We start from the raw sequence: 18,653 nt of genomic DNA, 5'->3' as shown, positions 1-18,653 counted from the left end.
GCACGTGCCTGAGCTAATAAAGTGAACTGGAAGGGACGCAGCCTGGAAGTCGAGGGACCAAGTCAGAGATGGTGGAGATGGTCCAGGACAGAGTAGGGAAGCCGCAGTGGTGGAAATGGAGAGACGAGGAGGACGTCCAGAGAGCGCCTGGGCGGAAACGGCACAGCTCGGGGGGCAGGTTAAGCAGGAGGCTGCACAGCCGCACAGCGAAGCGAGCGCTCGGGCTCTGTGGTCCTTCTGCTTCGGTCCAGCTCCCAGCCCTGTTACGTACTGGCTGTGTGACCTTGGACAGTCTACCTCACCTCCCTGAGCTTGGTGTTTTCACCTATAAAACAGGGATCCTAGGAGTACCTATCCTGGAGGGCTGTTGCCAGACTTCATAGATGAAGCGTGTGGAGTGACGCTTCATTCACTCAAACACAAGTATTTACTGAGCATCTGCGAGAGCCAGGCGTTACTCTCTCCGTAGCGGGCTTAGCAGTGGAGGAACTGAAGCCGCCCTTGTGCCCTCGTTGGGGATGACGCTCTGGAGAGCTGGGGAGACACGTCACACCAGCATACACAGCACGCCAGACGGTGACAAGTGCGTAGGAGAAATCGAAAGAGGGCTCCGAAGTGCTGGGAGTTGTGATTTTTAGAGCGACCTATGTGACCGAGAGAGCGGTTTCAGAGATGGAGCGCTCAGGGGTGGCGTCCCAAGCTCACAGCGTGGGAGTGGAAGGGGCAAGCTGAGCTGGAGTGGGAGCAAAGATTTTGGAGGGGCAGGGGGCAAGGGATAAAAGCGCAGGGAGTTGGATGCACCATCGCTAAAAATGCTGAAGTTACCAGGTTCATGGCAGGGCTTGGGGAGTGGAGGGAGACAGGAGTCGGAAGCCAAGTGTTTGCTACGGGGAGGGTGTAACCAAAACCTTGGGAATGACAAACAGTGGTGGGGGGTGCCTAGCCAAAGGGCATCAGCCCCCTCCCTCCCCCCAGTCCCCACCATGAAGAATGGATTTTTTGAGCAGATTAAAAGTGGTGGTCTTGGAGCCACAGCTGAGACCAAGGAGAGCACTTGTCCCATCTCCCAACTCAGGGGTGACAAGGAGTCAGCAGCCCTTCCTGTCTAGGGCCACCGGGGAAGCAGGACCTTGGACAAGGACTCAGAAGGAACCCCAGGAGAGGCCCAGGATACAGGGTGTCGGGTGGCTCCAGAGCGGTGGCCGCAGAAGGCACAGTGGGAGGCTCGGGGGGTGGCGGGTGGCCAGAGTCTGGCCCAGGGACACAGAATCATGGCGTCCCCTGTGGACAGACCATCTGGTAGAAGAAGCTGGGACCCCGGTGTTGCCAGTGACGGTGTATTTGAGGCCTTGACATAAAAAAATGAGATGAAAGCCAAATGGATTTAACATCAGTTTCTTCCCTGAAGAGCCACCCTGGGCCTGGTGGTCAGAGGACGTCTCTGTCTCTCAGCCGGGCGAATGAGGAACCCAGGAACTGCTGGCCGGCGTTATCATTCATTCATTCATTTCACCGTGTAAATATTGAGCGCCTAGTGTGTGCCAGGCACCGTACTGGGTCCTTTCTATGCATTATTCACTGTGATCTTCACGGTGCTGGTGAGGTGGCAGGCAGTGGCCCCTCTACTCACCGAGTCTTGCCCACGAGGGAGCTGGCATGCAGGGACTAACACGTCCCCACGTGGGGGAGCGAAGCAGTCAGCTATGCACCGGGACTCACATCTGGGCTTGTCTGGCTCCAGAGAGGTCTCCCCGAAGGACAGGGATCGCTGGAGATTTACAGGTTTTAGACCATCCAGGACAGTCTTGGTTTCAACAGTCACCCCGGGAACCTCCTACAACCGAGGTGTTTCCTAATCAATAGATTCCGGCTGTCGTTACTACACCTCCCCTACTCCCCTTCCTCGGCCGCTAGATTGGTTGTAAGGTTCTTGAGGTCAGAGTTGCGTCCTTCGTACCCCCAGTGGTTAATTTAGGGCTTAGAATACAGTAAGGGTTTATCAGTGTGGATGAATTGGGGGAAAATGTGCATTGTTTAGGCCCCAAAGAATTTCAAGTTTCCTCTTTCCAAGAAGGGAAGTTATTGATACTGTTAAAAGGTCGATTCTGAGTAGGTCTGTCCCCTGTGTTACCAACTTCATTCATTCAAGCCCGACTTCCCAGGTGAGCCCGCACCCTCCCCCACCTCCTGGGCAAGGTGCTCTAGGCGTGGGCCCCAGGGACAGTGTGGGAAGATGCCCCAGGGGCGTCTTCCTGGGATGGACTCCATCCTGGGATAGACTGAAGCTGAAGGCCTAGTCCCCCCCACAGCTGGGCGCTGGTTCCCTGAAGCATTCAGGCCAGGGGTGACCCAGGCTGAGGAGGAGGGGTGGGGCGGAGGGTGTGTGGCAGCAGGCGTGGCCGAGGAAATGAACTCCGCCATCTTGTTCTGTCCCCTGGGAGAAGTCGGGCTTTGCTCGGCCACCACCAGGACAGAACGCTCCTGGGAGAAGGCAGCCGGGGATACAGCAGCCCCCTCCTAGCTCCTTATCTGCCTCCTGCTGTCAGTCAGCCTGCCCAGATAAGGCAGGGCTGAAAGCTGTCTGGGCCCGAGCCCCAGGGGAGAACATAATTAAAAAGACATTGCTGCCAGACAGAGAGCGTGGGAGCACCAGAGGGTCCTATCAGGGGCATGAGGAGGACCTGAAGGGGACGAGTTCCCTTCTTTGAGAAAAGGCAGAGTAATAAGCACACATCGAACAGCCTTGCAAACAAAAGCAGCAGACGCTTGGCCCAACTTGGAGCGAATCTGACCTCAAATTTGTGTTCCCCACCCTTTGACTTCGCTTCCCAGTCCCGGTGCACCCTTCAAGCACAGTGATGACCCAGGAGGGTCTTGGGACCCCAAGAGACAGTGGACACCTCCCTGCCCTGAGAAGTCCAGTCATCCATTCCCGTATTCATTTAATCAGCACTGAGGATAGGACAGGGAGCGCGGAGAGATCCAGCCCATCCCTCCAGGAGCGCAGGCTGCAAACGGGATGACGACAGACAGCAGCAAAATCTCGCAGGACACACTGCATCCTTACAAAGGGACGGAGGAGCTCCGAGGGTTGTGGAGGGAGAGGACGCTGGGCCCCGTAGCTGGGAGGGTGGCATGGCTTCCATCGGGGTGACCCTCGGTTGACACTGAAGGACAGCAAGGAGGTGACTAGTCACTAGTTTGAAAGTAGGTCGAGGGGTGAGCCTTTGGGGGGTGAATGGCGGGACAAAGGCAGGAGATCACAGGACGCGTTTGAGGAATGGACTGGAAGCTGAGAGAGCCGCGAGGGCTGTGTGAGGACGCGGTGATGGACCCGCAGGAGAGGCCAGCTGGGCCGGACTTCACAGGCATTTCCAGGTTTGGGTCTCTACCCCAGGAGCAGGCAGCAGGGGGTGGAGACTCTCCAGTGGCTGTGTTCTCTGGGGGCCCTCATTCTGCTGAGGAAGCAGCCACAGCTCAGGGATTAAGGGACTGACAAAGGGATGGGGTCAGGGCCCGCGTCCCTGGACTCCCATCCAGAGCTCTAGGAGCACTCCACTGGGGAGAATTCCAGGTTGGCCGTGAACCTGCTTGGGCTCTGGCCCTGACTCTGCTCCCTCCTGCTGAGTGAACCCAGACAGGTTCCCTGTCTTCACGCCTCAGTTTCTCTGCTGTGAAATGGACAAAAACAGAATTCCCACTTCTCTCAAGGATGGTTGAGAGCAAGCAGGAGTGACTCCCACGAAGGGGGTGGGGAAGAACTGGGAGAAGGCTGGCCGCCTGTGGGGGCAGAAGGGGAGGTCTGGACTGGGATGAGATGGGGGGACCTCTCCCCACTTCCCACCTTTCCTGTCTCTTACAGGCCCTAAAAGCTGAGTAGCCAGCGGGATGCCAGGTCTGCTGAACCAGATCACAGGGGCAGCCCTGCCCCTCACCGCCTCTGACGTCACGTCCTTCGTCAGTGGTTACGCTCTGGGTCTGACTGCCTCTCTCACCTATGGCAACCTGGAAGCCCAGCCCTTCCAGGGTGAGGACCCCTGCTGCGACTCCCCCAGGGCCCCCGCCCACCGTATGTAATCCTCACCTTGACAAGTACTAGCCCATCCACAGGACGAGTTATGTTTATTGTCTGACTCTCAGTTTGCTCATCTGTGAAATGGGAATTGCCGTTCCGCCCCTCGAGCCTCAAAGCCAGTAACACACCCGGTCAGGATTTGGGCTCAGCCCCAGCTGGCTGTCCCAGGACTATTGCCATCCCACAAGTCGGCCCACCTTCCTCAAATGGCTGGTCCCCCCACTTTCTCAGGAAGCCTCCCAGTAGAGTCAGTAAACTCCACAGAGAAGTAGGAGCTCCCGCTCTTGTCCCTGTGACCTTGGGGAAGCCACTGTCCTTATCCAGATCGGGATGCTTCTCTGCCTATCTGGATGCAGGGGTTTGCAGGAGGAGCCGATGAGGTAACGCGCAAGGAAGGACCGCGCGGAATGAAAAGCAGCGTGAGACTATGAATCATCCGTGCTGGGCAGTCGAGAGAGGACGGGAAGCTGGCCAGCAGAAGTCTGTCAACCCATCTCCTGTCTCCCCGCTTAAGGAAGGGGGTCACGGAAAGGCTGGCTGGGAGGGGGCTGTGTAAAGGCTTGTTGCAGTTAGGATTCCTCCTCAATCTAAGCAATGAGGACTTCCTAACCCCCAGGTTTCATGTCTTGGGGTACCACCCTCTGTCCTAACCATCTCGGTCCCCAAAGGAAACTGTAGGGAAACTGACTTTTCCTCAGAAAACTTCTGGGCAGGACAGATCACCCTGGCTGTCTGTATAGGAAAATCTCCAGGGGGCAACTCAAAATGGAACTTGCTAGGGGCCCAGGAGACCAAAGGACTAGCCAATGTGGGGAAGGTCCTTGAGCTTTCCACGTGCAGGGAGACCAGTGTCCCCATCTTATAGATAAGGAGGCTGAGGCCCAGAGGGATGGGAGCCGGGGTCTATGGATGGCTCACCATGGACCAGGCATTGTGCTGCCCCAGGGTTCGTGGGCACTTCAAATGAGGTACTGTCTTGATCCCTCGAGAGCGGTCCCAAAGCCATCAGCACCACTCAGGAGCTGAGTGGAAATGCAGAGTCTCAGGATTTGCCCCGGAACAGCTGAATCACAATCTGCATTTTAACAAGACCCCTCCCTGCCAACCCAGATGACTCGTGCGTTATTAGAGTCTGAGAAGCACTAATGTATAAAAACACAGGGCACATGGCTAAGTCATGGTGACTACTTGTTCCATGACAACCCCATGAGTTTGGCTCTCTTGGCCTCATTTGTACAGATGGGGCTGTAAGGCTTCAAGAAGCCCCATGTCTTATGCAAGGTCGCCAGGCCAGGAGGGGAGGCAGGGACTGGATTAGAGCCTTCATCTGTCTCCTCCGATGCCCCCGCTCCTTGGCACACACAACAAGTCACATAAAAACCCAGATTTCTATTGTCTCTTGAAAACTCAGACACCCTGGCCACATGGGTCTCACACGCCTGCACAGTGAGAGCTGGCCGGGACAGAGGACCAGCTGTCCCTTTGCCAGCCCCCTCCCCCACTGCTCCCACAGGGCCTCTGTGGCACTTACATGAATGGCCCCAGAGCCATGAGGTCCCAGCTGGGGTCCCCCACTGTTTTTTAAGTGGCAGTGAGTACTGTCCATCGATCTGGCAGGTCAAAGGCTTGGCTTCCCTCCCAGGGGTGGAGTGTGCAGGGTGCGGCTGGAGCCCCCCGTGATGCCGGCCCTTCCCCTGCAGGCCTCTTCGTGTACCCACTGGATGAATACACCACGGTGATCGGCTTTGAGGCGGTCATTGCCGACCGGGTCGTGACAGTACAGATCAAGGACAAAGCCAAGATGGGTAACGCCCGTTTTGAGGGCACCCGTGTCCGAGCCACCTCTGTCACAGGTGAGGAGGAGAGAAGGGCGGTGGCAGGGGTCCCGGGCCTGGCTAGGGTCTCGAGCAGACTGAAAGGACAGCAGTGAGATAAGGTAGAGAGAGCACTAAACTGGGAGTCAGGAATGCTGTGTGATCTCAGGCCAATCATTTAACTTCTCTGAACCTCGTTCCTGCTCTCACCTCAGAAGCATCCTGAAGATCAAAGGCAAAACCCCCATGAGTTGTGGCCTCTATCTGTACAGTTAGCAAGTCTGTTAAGGAGGCTGTGGAATGAATCACACCAGGGCTTGACTCCCCATCCTATTGTTTGCAAATGGTATGAGCTTAAAGAAAAAATTAAGGGGGCACCTGGGTGACTCAGTGGGTTAAAGCCTCTGCTTTCAGCTCAGGTCATGATCCCAGGGTTCTGGGTTGGAGCCCTGCATCAGGTTCTCTGCTCAACGGGGAGCCTGCTTCCTCCTCTCTCTGCCTCCTCTCTCTGCCTGCCTCTCTGCCTACTTGTGATCTCTGTCTGTCAAATAAATAAATAAAATCTTGTAAAAAAAAGAAAAAAGAGGGGCGCCTGGGTGGCTCAGTGGATTAAGCCGCTGCCTTCGGCTCAGGTCATGATCTCAGGGTTCTGGGATCGAGTCCTGCATCGGGCTCTCTGCTCTGCGGGGAGCCTGCTTCCTCCTCTCTCTCTGCCTGCCTCTCTGCCTACTTGTGATCTCTCTCTCTGTCAAATAAATAAATAAAATCTTTAAAAAAAAAAAAAAAGAAAAAAGAAAAAATTAAGCTTCATCTGTAAAATGGAACTAGTAATTGTATACACCCAAAGCTCAACAGAGCCATGGTAGCAGACATGACCATCTCTGATACCATGGCTACTGGGCCCACCATTGAAGGTACCGAAGCACAGAGAGGGTGAGTGACCGGCCCAAGTTCACACAGCATGTTAGTGACAGGCAGGATTTGAATTTAGACGTAAGAGATTCTTACCATTGGATCTGTGATTGAATGGGGTTTGTTCACCTGATCGTTAAGACGTTCGAGAATATTTTAATGAGCAAGTGGCGTGTGTAAGATACCAAGTTGCCTTCAGGTTGTTCTGGCTGCTCATGGGCTAGAAGAGAACAAGGACAGGCTGGGGGTAACCACAGCAGAAGGTGGGAGGTGGGAGTGGCTCCGGCGGAAGGGATCTGGATAATGTCAGAGGAGGGAGAGAAGGGCAAGGTGGGGACCAGGGAGGTTTCCATGGAGGGCTTGGTGGCTGGGTGGGGCCAGCTAAGCAGGGGTGAGGAAATGGGCCTCTCTGACAACAGGAGAGAAATGAACAGAAGCACTTGCCTCAAAGCTGGGAGGGTACTTAAATGTGATTCTTTGAGAGGAAGCAGAGTCCGGGGATGGGGACGTGACTTCTCTCAGGGTTTTGTGGGTCCCAGGCTCCTACTCCCAGCAGAATACACAGGGCCTGGCCTCAGACCCCTGTGGGTTCAGATCCCGGTTCAACGAGTAAGTTATTCACTGAATAACTTGGGTAGGTCGCACCCCCACGCTAAGCCTCAGTTTCCCCATCAGCAAAAGGGGCTCGCAAACCTACCACAGTTACAGCAAACCAGAGATAACATATGCAAACTGCTGACTCCAGGCCTGTCGCTTAGGGAACACTCTGCAAGAGGCGATTTCTGTCATCCCTCCTTCCTGCACACCAGGGAAGCTGGCTTTGGATGAGGATTTGGAGCGGATTCTGTTTGTGGTCAACCTGGGCACCATCGCCCCTATGGAGAATATCACCGTCTTTGTCAGCACCTCCTCGGAGCTCCCGACACTGCCCAGCGGGGCTGTGCGGGTCCTGCTGCCGGCTGTCTGCACCCCGACCGTGCCTCAGTTCTGCACGGAGAGCATCGGCCCCTCCACACGACAGGCTCAAGGGTAAGGAGCCTCAGCCTGGACCGGGGGCGGAGCCTTGGATGGCTGCAGGGAGTCAGTTGGATGAAGGCAGGGGAGTGAGGTGGGAGACATAAGGAGAAGAAGGTGAGGCTCAGTGCTAACGTGACCACCATCCAAATAATTACTCCCTTCCGCTCACTTTTAGAACACTGAAGAATCTCCCTGAAATGCCCCCCTGTCGCTATCGGCCAGAAGCTCTAGTATTTGGGCAGCTGGGAATGAGAATTTCCAGGCTGTATTTTATAATGCACACGAGAGGTATTTTCTGAGCACCTACTAGGTGCGAGACACCGAGCTGAGTATTAGGGATACAGAGGGCACCAAGCCACGGTGGTTGCTTCCTATATGGCACTGGGTGGTGGAGATCATTATCCAACAGAGAGCACTACTGGTAGGTGGGTAATTGTTTCTGAGCTTGCATGCATAATTAATGATGTGAAAAGTGCAATGAAGGAGAAGTTCATTGGGCTGACGGTATAAAAGAGGGACCCATGCTGGGGGGCAACCAGACTTCTCTGGGGAGTCCTATTTCAGCTGGGAGCTGAGCCATGACAGCGAGGTGAGCACAGACAAGAATGTTCCAACAGAGAAGGACAGCAAGGGCAAAGGCCCTGAGGTAGCAAGGACAGGACTCCAGAAAGAAACCGAAGCAGGACGACAGAAGATGTGGCTATAGACACACAGGACGCCTTGTGGCCCTGACCAGCTTCAGATTTCTCCCAAAGCCACAAAAAGCCAGTACAAGAGGTTTCAGCAAGGTGGGTCTGGGAATACTACAGGCCCAGGGCAGCATAGTTTCTCTCTGGGTTGCAGCCTAGAGCCCCTGCTGCTGAAATTGGGTCCCTTCTCTCCACCTGAGGACTCAGGGGGGGGGAGCGTGTCCCATGCAGGGAGAGGACACCCTCCTTACCAGCTGCGTTCAGATGTCTTTGGAGGTGTCTTGTATTTTGTCATTCATGTGTGAATTTTAAAAATCTATTCCAGAGGGTCTTTGCATCACTTTGGCAGAAAAATAACATTCACAATTAATGGCCAGTTAAATTACCTAACTCCCCCCACCCCTAGTGAGGGTGAGTGAGAGCCAAGCTGAAAACTGGGAAAGTGTGCCAAGTATATCCAGAAGTTTCATACACACCCTTGTAAGGTTCTGGGGACAGCCAGGGACACAGAAGACAGTGTCAACAAAGTTCTGGAGGCCACCATTAAAATGCTGATCTCAGGCCAAGCTTGAGGGGTGGGGAGAGGGTTATAGCAGCTTCCCACATGGACTCAGCCTGGAGGGCACTCCTTGGTCACGACCTGGCAGTAATTAAGCACCTACTGTGTGCCAGGCACAGTTCTGGGTGCTGGGAATACAGCAGTAATCTAGAAAGACAAGGTCCCTGCTCTCATGGGGCTGGCATTCTGATGGGGGCGGGGGGACATGGAGACAGACAATAAAGAAATAACCTCACAACATGTCATATGTTAAGTGAGTTTTATGATGCTAAATGCTTCATAGCATAGAGCTAGAGGGGGATAGAGTGGGGTTAGGTGATATTTTAGCTCAAATAGATGGCTTAGGCAACATTTGAAGCCTGATCTGAAGAAAGAGAGGCTGGAAATATGCTGGAGGAAGAACATTCTGGGCAGAGAGCAGAGCAAGTGGTAAGTGCAAAGGCCCTGAGGCAGTAATAGGTATGATGTGTTGGAGGAGCAGCAAGAAGGCTAATATGGCTATAGCAGCTTGGGAGCACAAAAGAAAGAACTCAGGGGGATGATGGGGAGTCCGATTATAGGATCTTGAAGCCTAGGGTGAGGACACCTGTTGGCACAGCAAAGAAACTGGCAGCACAAGCCAACGTCAGACCAGAAACACCAAAGACACACTGTGTATTGCCAGATTGCTTTCTAGGCTGAAAAGTTTCCGCTTCCACCACTAGAAGGAAGAGTCTCCTCTCCTCCTCCTCCCCACTAGCATTTGGTATTACCTATTTTTCTTTTTTTTTTTTTAAGATTTCATTTATTTATTTGACACAGAGAGAGAGACAGCTAGAGCTGGAACACAAGCAGGGGGAGTGGGAGAGGGAGAAGCATGCTTCCCGCTGAGCAGGGAACCCAATGCGGGATCCCAGAACCCTGGGACCATGACCTGACCTGAGCCGAAGGCAGATGCTTAACAACTGAGCCACCCAGGCGCCCAATTATCTTTTATTCTTATTTTAATTTGTGTCACTCTGTCTGTGCAACTTTGAGGTTTATGGGGATTTGGTGCCGGCTTCTCCCAAGAGCATCTGTTTCACTCTGCCTGCCTGGAGGGGCAGGAATAAGCTTCTCAGGGCCTCCCAGCCCTCTTGTTCCTGGACCCACCGAGGTCTTGAATATCCCCAGCTCTGGTAGGCCCTGCCTCTCAAACACAGGAGGCTTGCTGCCCACGTCAGCAGGTACAAAGACAGCAACACACGAGCCTTTGACCCAGGAGCCCCAAAGAAATTCTTTCCGAAGTCCAAAAAAAGGGACGCAGATAAGGATCTTCTGGGCAGTGTTACCTGTTGGGACAGGGAGGCAGGAAGAAATAAGTAGGAGATAAGATGCTCCTAAGTGATAGCCTGTCCGGGCAAAGACTGGTTTGCAGATGGCCACAGAGAGGGAGCTCAGAAACACAGCAGTGAGTGAGACGAAGGAAGTGATTGAATGTGATTCAGTACACGGTGTGCTCTCTTCCATTGAAAACATACAATCTCGTGCTCCCCTCCCCCACCCCTGGGACATCACCAGGAAGACCTTTCTTTTTTTTTTTTTTTAAAGATTTTATTTATTTATTTGACAGAGAGAGATCACAAGTAGGCAGAGAGGCAGGCAGAGAGAAAGAGAGGGAAGAAGGCTCTCCGCCAAGCAGAGAGCCCGATGTGGGGCTTGATCCCGGGACCCTGGGACCATGACCTGAGCCGAAGGCAGAGGCTTTAACCCACTGAGCCACCTAGGCGCCCAAAGGAAGACCTTTCTGTCAAGTATTAAGCATACAGAGCAAAGCGCTTAGGGGGCGTGGCCCTGCAGGTGGGGGATGGAGCAGGGTCAGAGACAGGATGAGGATGACCCAGAAAGAGAGCCCAGAACCTTGAGGCTTTTACCAGGGACGCTTCCCTGAGCTCTCGTTCAAGGCACCTCGTTATCATCCCCGTTTCATGGATGAGAAACTGAGGTTTGGAGAAGCGGCTGGTGCAGGCGCTCCCAGCTCACAGAATAGGGCAGGGAGCCAAGAAGCAGGGTGATGCGGTGTGAACCTCTTCACCGTGTAGCCAGACTGACCAGCGAGAACGCGCTCTCTGCCAAGTCCTAGCTGTGGGAACTCAGGCTACTGCTGCGTCTTGTGGAGCCTCTATTTTCCCATGTGGGAAATGGGGAGATGGGGACCCTGATCCCACCTCTAGGGGCACTGGTGAGAACGACGTGCGCAGCTGCTGGGGGCCACCAGGCTTGGCATCTAGCTCACCACTGTAGGTAACTGTGCCTTATTTCTGAGTCCCCCCTCTCCCTGGAGGCAGGCCTTGCGGGAGGAGTAAGGGTGTAGGGTGGGAGGGAGCAGATCAGCCCCCTGGAGAGATGGGCTGCAGGGCCATCAGGGCTGCCTGGGGCTCACCATCTTCTTCTGTCTTTCCACTGGCCCCCTGCCTCCTCCTCCTCCTCCTCCTCTCCCCTCCCCTCTCCCAGGAAAGACAAGCATTGCTTTGGCACCCGTTCCCTGGACTCCTGGAGCAAACTGTGCCTGGCGACTCTCCTGGATACCGACGTGTCCAACCCCATGGAATACGAGTTCAACTTCCAGCTGGAGATCCGTGGGCCGTGCCTGCTCGCAGGTGAGACACAGCTGCCCAGACCTGGATTGGGGCTGGAAAGGAGACCCCAGGCCCCAGAGTGGGGAGAGCTTCAGACCGAAACCTGCCAGGAATAGAGAGGAAGAGGAGGGCAGGGAAGTGGTCCTGTCCAGATGGAAGACATCCTGAAGCTCATAGAGCCTTGCAGACCCCCCACTTCCTGCCTCCCAACATCTGGCCCTAAGATGAGCCCCTCCCCAGGCAGGTTTCAAGGCTGGCCCCATGCCCACTTCAGTGGCTCCCGTGAGGTGATGTCCATGGGGGCATGGACATCCTTGGTCCTCCCCTAGAGGCCACAGCCCCCAAGGTGCCCCCTAGTTCTTACCTTGCATGGTCGAATCACCTGGGGAGCTTTCAAATCCAAACACCGCCCCCCCACTACCACCGCAGGGCTCCTGATGACAGTGGTCAGAGGCGTGTGCCAGGCACTGGGATGTTTCAGAGCTCCTGGGCGATTCTAATTGTGCAGCAGAGTTGGGAACCATTGTTCTGATGGCTCCCCTCCCCAACCCACTCAAGGATTTAAAGGGATACAAGGACACGGTTTCCTGTCAATGAGTGCTCTCCCAGAGCAGCGTGACAGTCCAACACAAAAGGCATTTACAGGGTGCCCAGTGATCGACCGACCGTTGAGCTCTTTCTTTATGTGCCCCAAGAGGAAGCAACACTTCGACCCCAGTGGGTCCTGAGGTTGGGGCAGGAGAGGCCATTGACACCATCCGTCTAAGCCCCCATTTTGCCAATGGGGGAATTGAGGAGGCCTGTCCGTGGTTACACAGCAGGTCGGGGGCCCCTCATCTCTGACCTGGGCCTCCGTGTTCCCCCACTGAGCCCCGATTTCTCCCAAGACTGCTGAGCCTATGCCACCTTTCTGTGTCACCCAGGGGTGGAGAGTCCCACCCACGAGATCCGAGCCGACGCCGCCCCATCCGCACGATCGGCCAAGAGCATCATTATCACCTTGGCCAACAGGCACACCTTCGACCGGCCCGTGGAGATCCTCATCCATCCCAGTGGTAGGGGGCACAAGGCGGGCCCTGGTGGTGGTGGGGGGGGGGGGGCTATGGGAGGAAAGAGATGCTGATCCTACGGGGAGCAGACACAGCGGTGGCCCTTTGTCCAGTGGGCCACACCACGGGGAGCACAGGAGTGTGTGGCAGAAAAGAGAAGACCAACTAAGTGACTCCTGGAAAATGAGTCTAGCTGGCAGAACTGAGTGCCCAGATTCTAGCTCCAGAAGCCCCAGGGTCTCATTCACCCACTGGGGAACTTTGGCTCCAGGGCAGCTGAGCAGATGACCTTTGAAATCCTAGCTCAAGGGGACCCTCCCAGCTTTGAACACTCAGGGAGCAACTTTCTGTCTCTTTAAGGATTCCTAAGAAGTCAGGATCTGAAAAGATCAGAGCCGGTCTGTCTCCCATTTTACAGATGAGCCAACTGAGGCCCAGAGAGGGTCAGTGAGTTATCCAAGGCCACTAGGCTCTCCTACCTGCCAGCTCAGTAGTCTTCCCATGGCCCCACACTGCTCCAGGCAGTCAGGAACTCTATTCTCCTCTTCCAATCGGGATTCCTCCCCACCGTGAAGATCCTGTTCTTAAACCAAGGTCCCTGGTATTGCCCTCATATTCGGACAACTGCCAAGAGTTGATCTCATCTCTGCAGAGCCCCACATGCCACACGTCCTGATGGAGAAAGGGGACATGACCCTGGGAGAGTTGGAGCAGCACTTGAAAGGAAGAGCGGAGTTCATTAAAGGAATGAAGAAGGACAGCAGGGCAGAGAGACAGGTGAGGGTGGCTGGGGCCGCGTCCGTGGTGGCAGAAGTGGGGTGACACTGGGAACTGGGTCATCATTGCCCCAATGAGGATACCGAGAAGGGGAAGGGGGTGGTTTGGCTGGTCACTCCCACAGTGAGCTGGTGGCAGATCCTCGTCCGTGCTTCCCTCCGTGGGCTGGGGCACCTCTGGGAATGTGGACATCCAGAGGCAGCAGCTACCCTGTCCTGCTTCCTGCCAGGCCACTTGCTCCTGGTGCCACCAAGGAGCCTAAGCCAGGTGACATTTCTAGGCTGGTGGCAGAAACAACCTTGGTCTTCTCCAGGTTAATCCACCCCAAGTGGCTCCCAGGACCCTAGAGGCAGGTGCCCTCCCAGCCCCATCTTTGCCCCTGGCCCTCCCTTTCCCTCCCTGCTAAATGGGTCTCTTGCTCATCCTGTCTCTGAGATCCTTGCTACTATTATGTAAAGAATAAAGACAGAGCGGAGAAAGCCTGATGAAGACCCTTTCTCGGCCCGTCCCCTCCAGCATGAAGTGCCAGTATGAGGAGGCTTCAGCAGAGCAGGGGGCTAGAATCCATCTGGGGGGGGCAGCTTTGCTGGATTTAAGAGACCCTCCCTGAGTGGCAGAGGATCATGGGGTGGGTAGGGGGGAGAAGGTATGGGAATGTGTAGATGGTTTCCTGCTCATGTCATCCCCTTGTTAGATATCCCACTGGAGGGGCCTGGTGGGGCATAGGAGGGAGGGCAGAGATAAAGGGTCAGTAGCTCATGACCTATATCATCCCATGTTTAGGGAAACACCTGTCTTCCCAGAGGGACCCTCTCACCCAGATGAGTCAACTGGGAGAAGAGGCTGGGGCCAGGCTTTCAGAGTGGGGGTGTCCCTGGGCTTTGAGAACTATAGCATGTGGGCATCGGCGGGGTCATTGGGGCTCTCAGGACTGGAGCTGGCTCCTCCGCCTGCCAACACTGCTCAGTTAGCTCTGGGACAGCCGAGGCAAATGAGAATTTGCCACCTTGGGTTGGTTATGCAAATACCCTGTATTCTCATGAGCTCCAGGACCGATAGCGGTCACTCCACGCTGCTAAGAAGTGATGAGTTTATTGTGATTGGATAAGGGCAGCTGGAGGAGACACTGGGGAATTCTGAGCCGGGCCCCCATGCCACGTCTCTGAGAGGCAAAAGTCAGATGCCCAGAAAAGGCTTCTTGCACAGGCACATGTGGCTATTGCTGCCTTGGGCTCTGTCTTCCAGAGAGCCCAGCTGCACAGTGGCCTTTGGCAAGAGAGCTCCCCGCGGGAGGGAGAGCACAATCCCTCACCAAGGAGGGAGGCAGGCATCCAGAGCGTGAACATCAATCAGGAAGGGGGGTATGACACAGAGAGGACAAGAGGGGGGCAAATGACATAGAGGAAGACACCATGTATAAGAGACAGAGATGCAGACAGAAGCAGAGACAAGTAGAGACAGCAGAGAGACCAGGCGAGGGGGCAGGAACCCCAGAGATGCACACATAGGTCAGTGGCAAATGAAAAGACTCACACAGATTCAGCCTCTCATTTATTCATTCAGCAAATACTAGGTCCCCCATAGATGTCAGTCTCTGTTCTAGGCACTGGGGAGACAACACTAAAAATGATGACACGTCCTTTTTCTCAGGAAGCTTGCGTTCTAGCATGACCAGAAGGGAATGAATGAGCAAGATGAGAGCGAGGAGGGCTGGGGTCCATGAAGGAAACAAAGCAGGATGATACACTAATGAGTGAAAAGTGTGGGTGCTGGTGAGCCCGGGGTTTCGAGAAAGTCTGTCTGAGAATGAGACCTGGTGAGTGGTGAGGAACGGGAAGCCATGCACAGAACCGGAAGCAGGACAATGGTGACATGTTCAGGAAACAGGGGGTCGGAGTTGTTGAAATGTCATGAGCAGAGCGGGCAAAGATGGGGTGGACAGGTAGCCAGGGGTCAGGCGTTAGGGAGCCTCATACCCATGATGCAAAGTATGAGGGGAAGCTATTGTTTAAACAACAGGATGACAAGGATGATCACACTCCCCGCTCTATGTGGAAGGGACCACAGGAAAGGACGCCTGGGTGGCTCAGTCAGTTAGGCATCTGACTTCAGCTCAGGTCATGATCTTGTGTCCTGGGATCCGTCTCTGCCTCTGGCTGCCTGCTCAGCAAAGAACCTGCTTGTCCCTCTGCTTCCTTGTCCCTCTCCGTGCTCATGCTCTCCCTCTCTCTTTCCCTCCTCTCTCTCTTAAATAAATGAAATTTTTAAAAAAAATGGACCGTAGGGAGATACAAGTGGCAGAAAGAGGACACTCAGGCCCCAGACAAGAGACGGTACTGTCCCACACTGGGTTGCTGGCAATGGAGACAGAGCAGAAGACACGTTCAGGGGGCGCCTGGGTGGCTCAGTGGGTTAAGCCTCTGCTTTAGGCTCAGGTCATGATCCCAGGGTTCTGGGATCGAGCCCCACATCGGGCTCTCTGCTCAGCATGGAGCCTGCTTCCTCCTCTCTCTCTGCCTGCCTCTCTGCCTACTTGTGATCTCTGTCTGTCAAATAAATAAATAAAATCTTTAAAAAAAAAAAAAGAAGACAACGTTCAGCATGCATCTTAGCTGCAGAACCAACAGTCCTTTGCTGAACGGTGGATGCACGGGGTGGGGACAGAGAGGAACCAAGGACAACCCCTCGGTCTTGGGTTTGAACACCTGCATGTGTGATGATGTCATCGATTGAGTTGAGGAAGGGACTCCCATAAAAACAGAGAAACAGACACAGAGAAGCTGGTACCCAGGCACAGTCAGACAGAGACAGAGAGGAAATCGGGGTGAAACGGGAGAGAGAGGGGCAGCGTGAGGAAATGAGCGTGGGTGCATCCGGAAGCAACACTCAGCAGCAGCAGGCCAGCGGCTTAGACACTGGGAGTGAAAGACAGAAAGATGCTTTCTAGCCTGCACCTGCGCAGGGACTTCCTGCTCAGGGTCATCTTCTAACCTCCCTGAGAAGGGGATGTCATTTGCCCCATTTTATAAATGAAGAAACAGAACCAGAGGAGGGACTTGCCCAAGATCACACAGTTGGATGGTGAGAGCTGGGATTTAAACCCTGGTCTTTCTGCCTCCAAAGTCCACGCGACTGGGAAAATCTAGCACATGCAAGAGCCAGGTGCAGTCGACCTGGGGCTCTCTCTACAGAGCATGAGTGGAGTCTTGACAAAGCTTGGTGAGTAGTGGGGGGACCAGCTTGAGCCCCCAAGAGTGGCTCTGGACCCTGGGATGCCCAAGTGAGAGGGTTTTCCTTTCTCCTCCAGACAGAAATCATCCGGAAACGCCTCCACAAGGACATTCCTCACCATTCCGTCATCATGCTCAACTTCTGCCCTGACCTTCAGTCAGTCCAGCCAAACCTGAGAAAGACCCATGGGGAGTTTATCTTCCTCATTGACAGGAGCGGCAGCATGAGTGGGACCAACATCCACCGTGTCAAGGTACTATAAGAGAAACCTTGCCCCCCGGCACTTAGTGTTCCAGACTAAATCAGCTGTGCTCCCCCCAAACCAGCTTCCTCAGTACTCTTGTGCTCCAAGCAGACCTCCTTCCACACCTGAACTACTTTCCTCAATGGCTACATGGAACAAATTAACCAGAGACACCCAAACTCAACTTGTTCCCAAAATAAAACTTTGAAGTGGTATGAACAGAGGTAGAACTATCGTCCAAGAGAGAACGTCATCTAGACCTCTCCTTGGCACCCCACAAACCTTTGTTGAGTGCATGCTCTGGCTGAAACACCTCACCAGGTCCTGGGAGGAAAGGGTCCCAGAAAAGAGGGGAAGGAACCAACATTTGCTGAAGGTTACTATGTATCAGATACGACCCCAGGTATTTAATGCACAGCTTGATGTTTAATCCTTTGAGGTTGGCCCTATTGTCACCATTTTCCACATGAGAAAGCCAATCCTGAAAATTTCAGTAACCTCCCCAAGGTCACACGGCTGGTGTGGTCTAAGATCAAACTCTTGCCTGTCGAATTCCTACCACTTGACATCGGAGATCCATTGCATATGGCCTTAAGGAGTGTGTATAATCCAGGAGGAAATATTTGGTTCATTCTTTTTTTTTTTTTTTCTCAAGCGCTGTGGTTGGCCGACTAGAAAGACAGCAGGTTGTAAACATAGTTCCTGCCCTCCAGGAGTTCACAGTCGAGTGCGAGGGCAGCCCTGCTAATAACCAGCCGTAGCTGGGAGCATGGCCTCATTGCAGTGGGAAGTTCAGAAGAGGGATAAACCTTCCTCCCCGTGTACCCCCAAGTGTTTCATCTCCCTCAGGAGATTATTTGCCTCGATTATGGCATTATCTAGCTCTTCTTTGTGTTTTTTGGTTGTGTAGATGTGTGTCTCCTCCTCTGGAGTTATGAACTTATTAAGGGAAAGGACCAGATCTTTTTCATCTCTCTCTCCCTGTGGAGCCTGGCTCTGTACTTATGCATAAAAAGCCCCCAGTCGCTGTTTATTAAACTGGGTACAGGCACATCGTTCAAGGAAATGAAGGATGCGAGAACAAGAAGAGAAGGGTCTGCCGTCACCTGAAACTTCATCCCTCTAGGTTCTCCCTGGAGCAAACTCTTGTTTCCAGGGCAACAGGACTGGGAAGGAAGGAAGGAGATGGGTGGGAGCTGTGACACCCGCCATCTCCTCGTGCTTGCTATGACTGGGTTTAGTCTTGAAGCATGACTGAGCAATCATGTATGAGACCAAAGTTCCCTGTTTGAAGCCTCCTGAACTGAGGTGCTGACTGGACTCTGCCATCCATCAAAGACAAGAATTAGACTGGGGAGCTGTCCATAGTCCTGCTGAGACACACTCCAGGCCTGTGTGGCCATGTGTATTTCTTTCCATAGCTGTTATCGGTTTGTAAGATAGCTCTTCAGTTGCTCTCAAGTATCATGGGATCTTATGATGTCTCTTGGAGAGCATTTAATTTTCCCTGCCATTTTCCAGGTAAGGAAACTGAGTCCCCAAGAGGTTGTTTTTCCCCAGCATCACAGGGCTAATGAGGAAATCAAAGCTTGCTCTATCTTGGATCAGTGCTCATTTTCCTTACCTTGCTGATGGGGAATGACAATACTCCTCACGGAGAAAACCTCTCTTCTCTGATTATTTCTGCCA

At 53.9% G+C, this 18,653-nt stretch overlaps 1 protein-coding gene across 1 annotated transcript in view; it reads left to right on the top strand.

Moving 5' to 3' along the window:
- Positions 1 to 3,888: 3,888 nt before the first annotated feature.
- Positions 3,889 to 18,653, top strand: part of VWA5B1 (von Willebrand factor A domain containing 5B1) — a 38,496-nt gene continuing 23,731 nt past the window's right edge. Inside the window, exons 1-7 of the mRNA XM_046026593.1 lie at positions 3,889 to 4,027; positions 5,776 to 5,928; positions 7,560 to 7,830; positions 11,539 to 11,684; positions 12,587 to 12,718; positions 13,365 to 13,489; positions 16,797 to 16,973. Coding sequence (XP_045882549.1) covers positions 3,889 to 4,027; positions 5,776 to 5,928; positions 7,560 to 7,830; positions 11,539 to 11,684; positions 12,587 to 12,718; positions 13,365 to 13,489; positions 16,797 to 16,973 — 1,143 coding nt within the window. The remainder of the gene's footprint in view (positions 4,028 to 5,775; positions 5,929 to 7,559; positions 7,831 to 11,538; positions 11,685 to 12,586; positions 12,719 to 13,364; positions 13,490 to 16,796; positions 16,974 to 18,653) is intronic.

The sequence above is a fragment of the Meles meles genome, chromosome 1, assembly GCF_922984935.1.
Source record: "Meles meles chromosome 1, mMelMel3.1 paternal haplotype, whole genome shotgun sequence".
Lineage (NCBI taxonomy): Eukaryota > Metazoa > Chordata > Mammalia > Carnivora > Mustelidae > Meles > Meles meles.
Note: the sequence above shows the minus strand (reverse complement) of the source record. Positions and strands in the feature narration are given on the sequence as shown.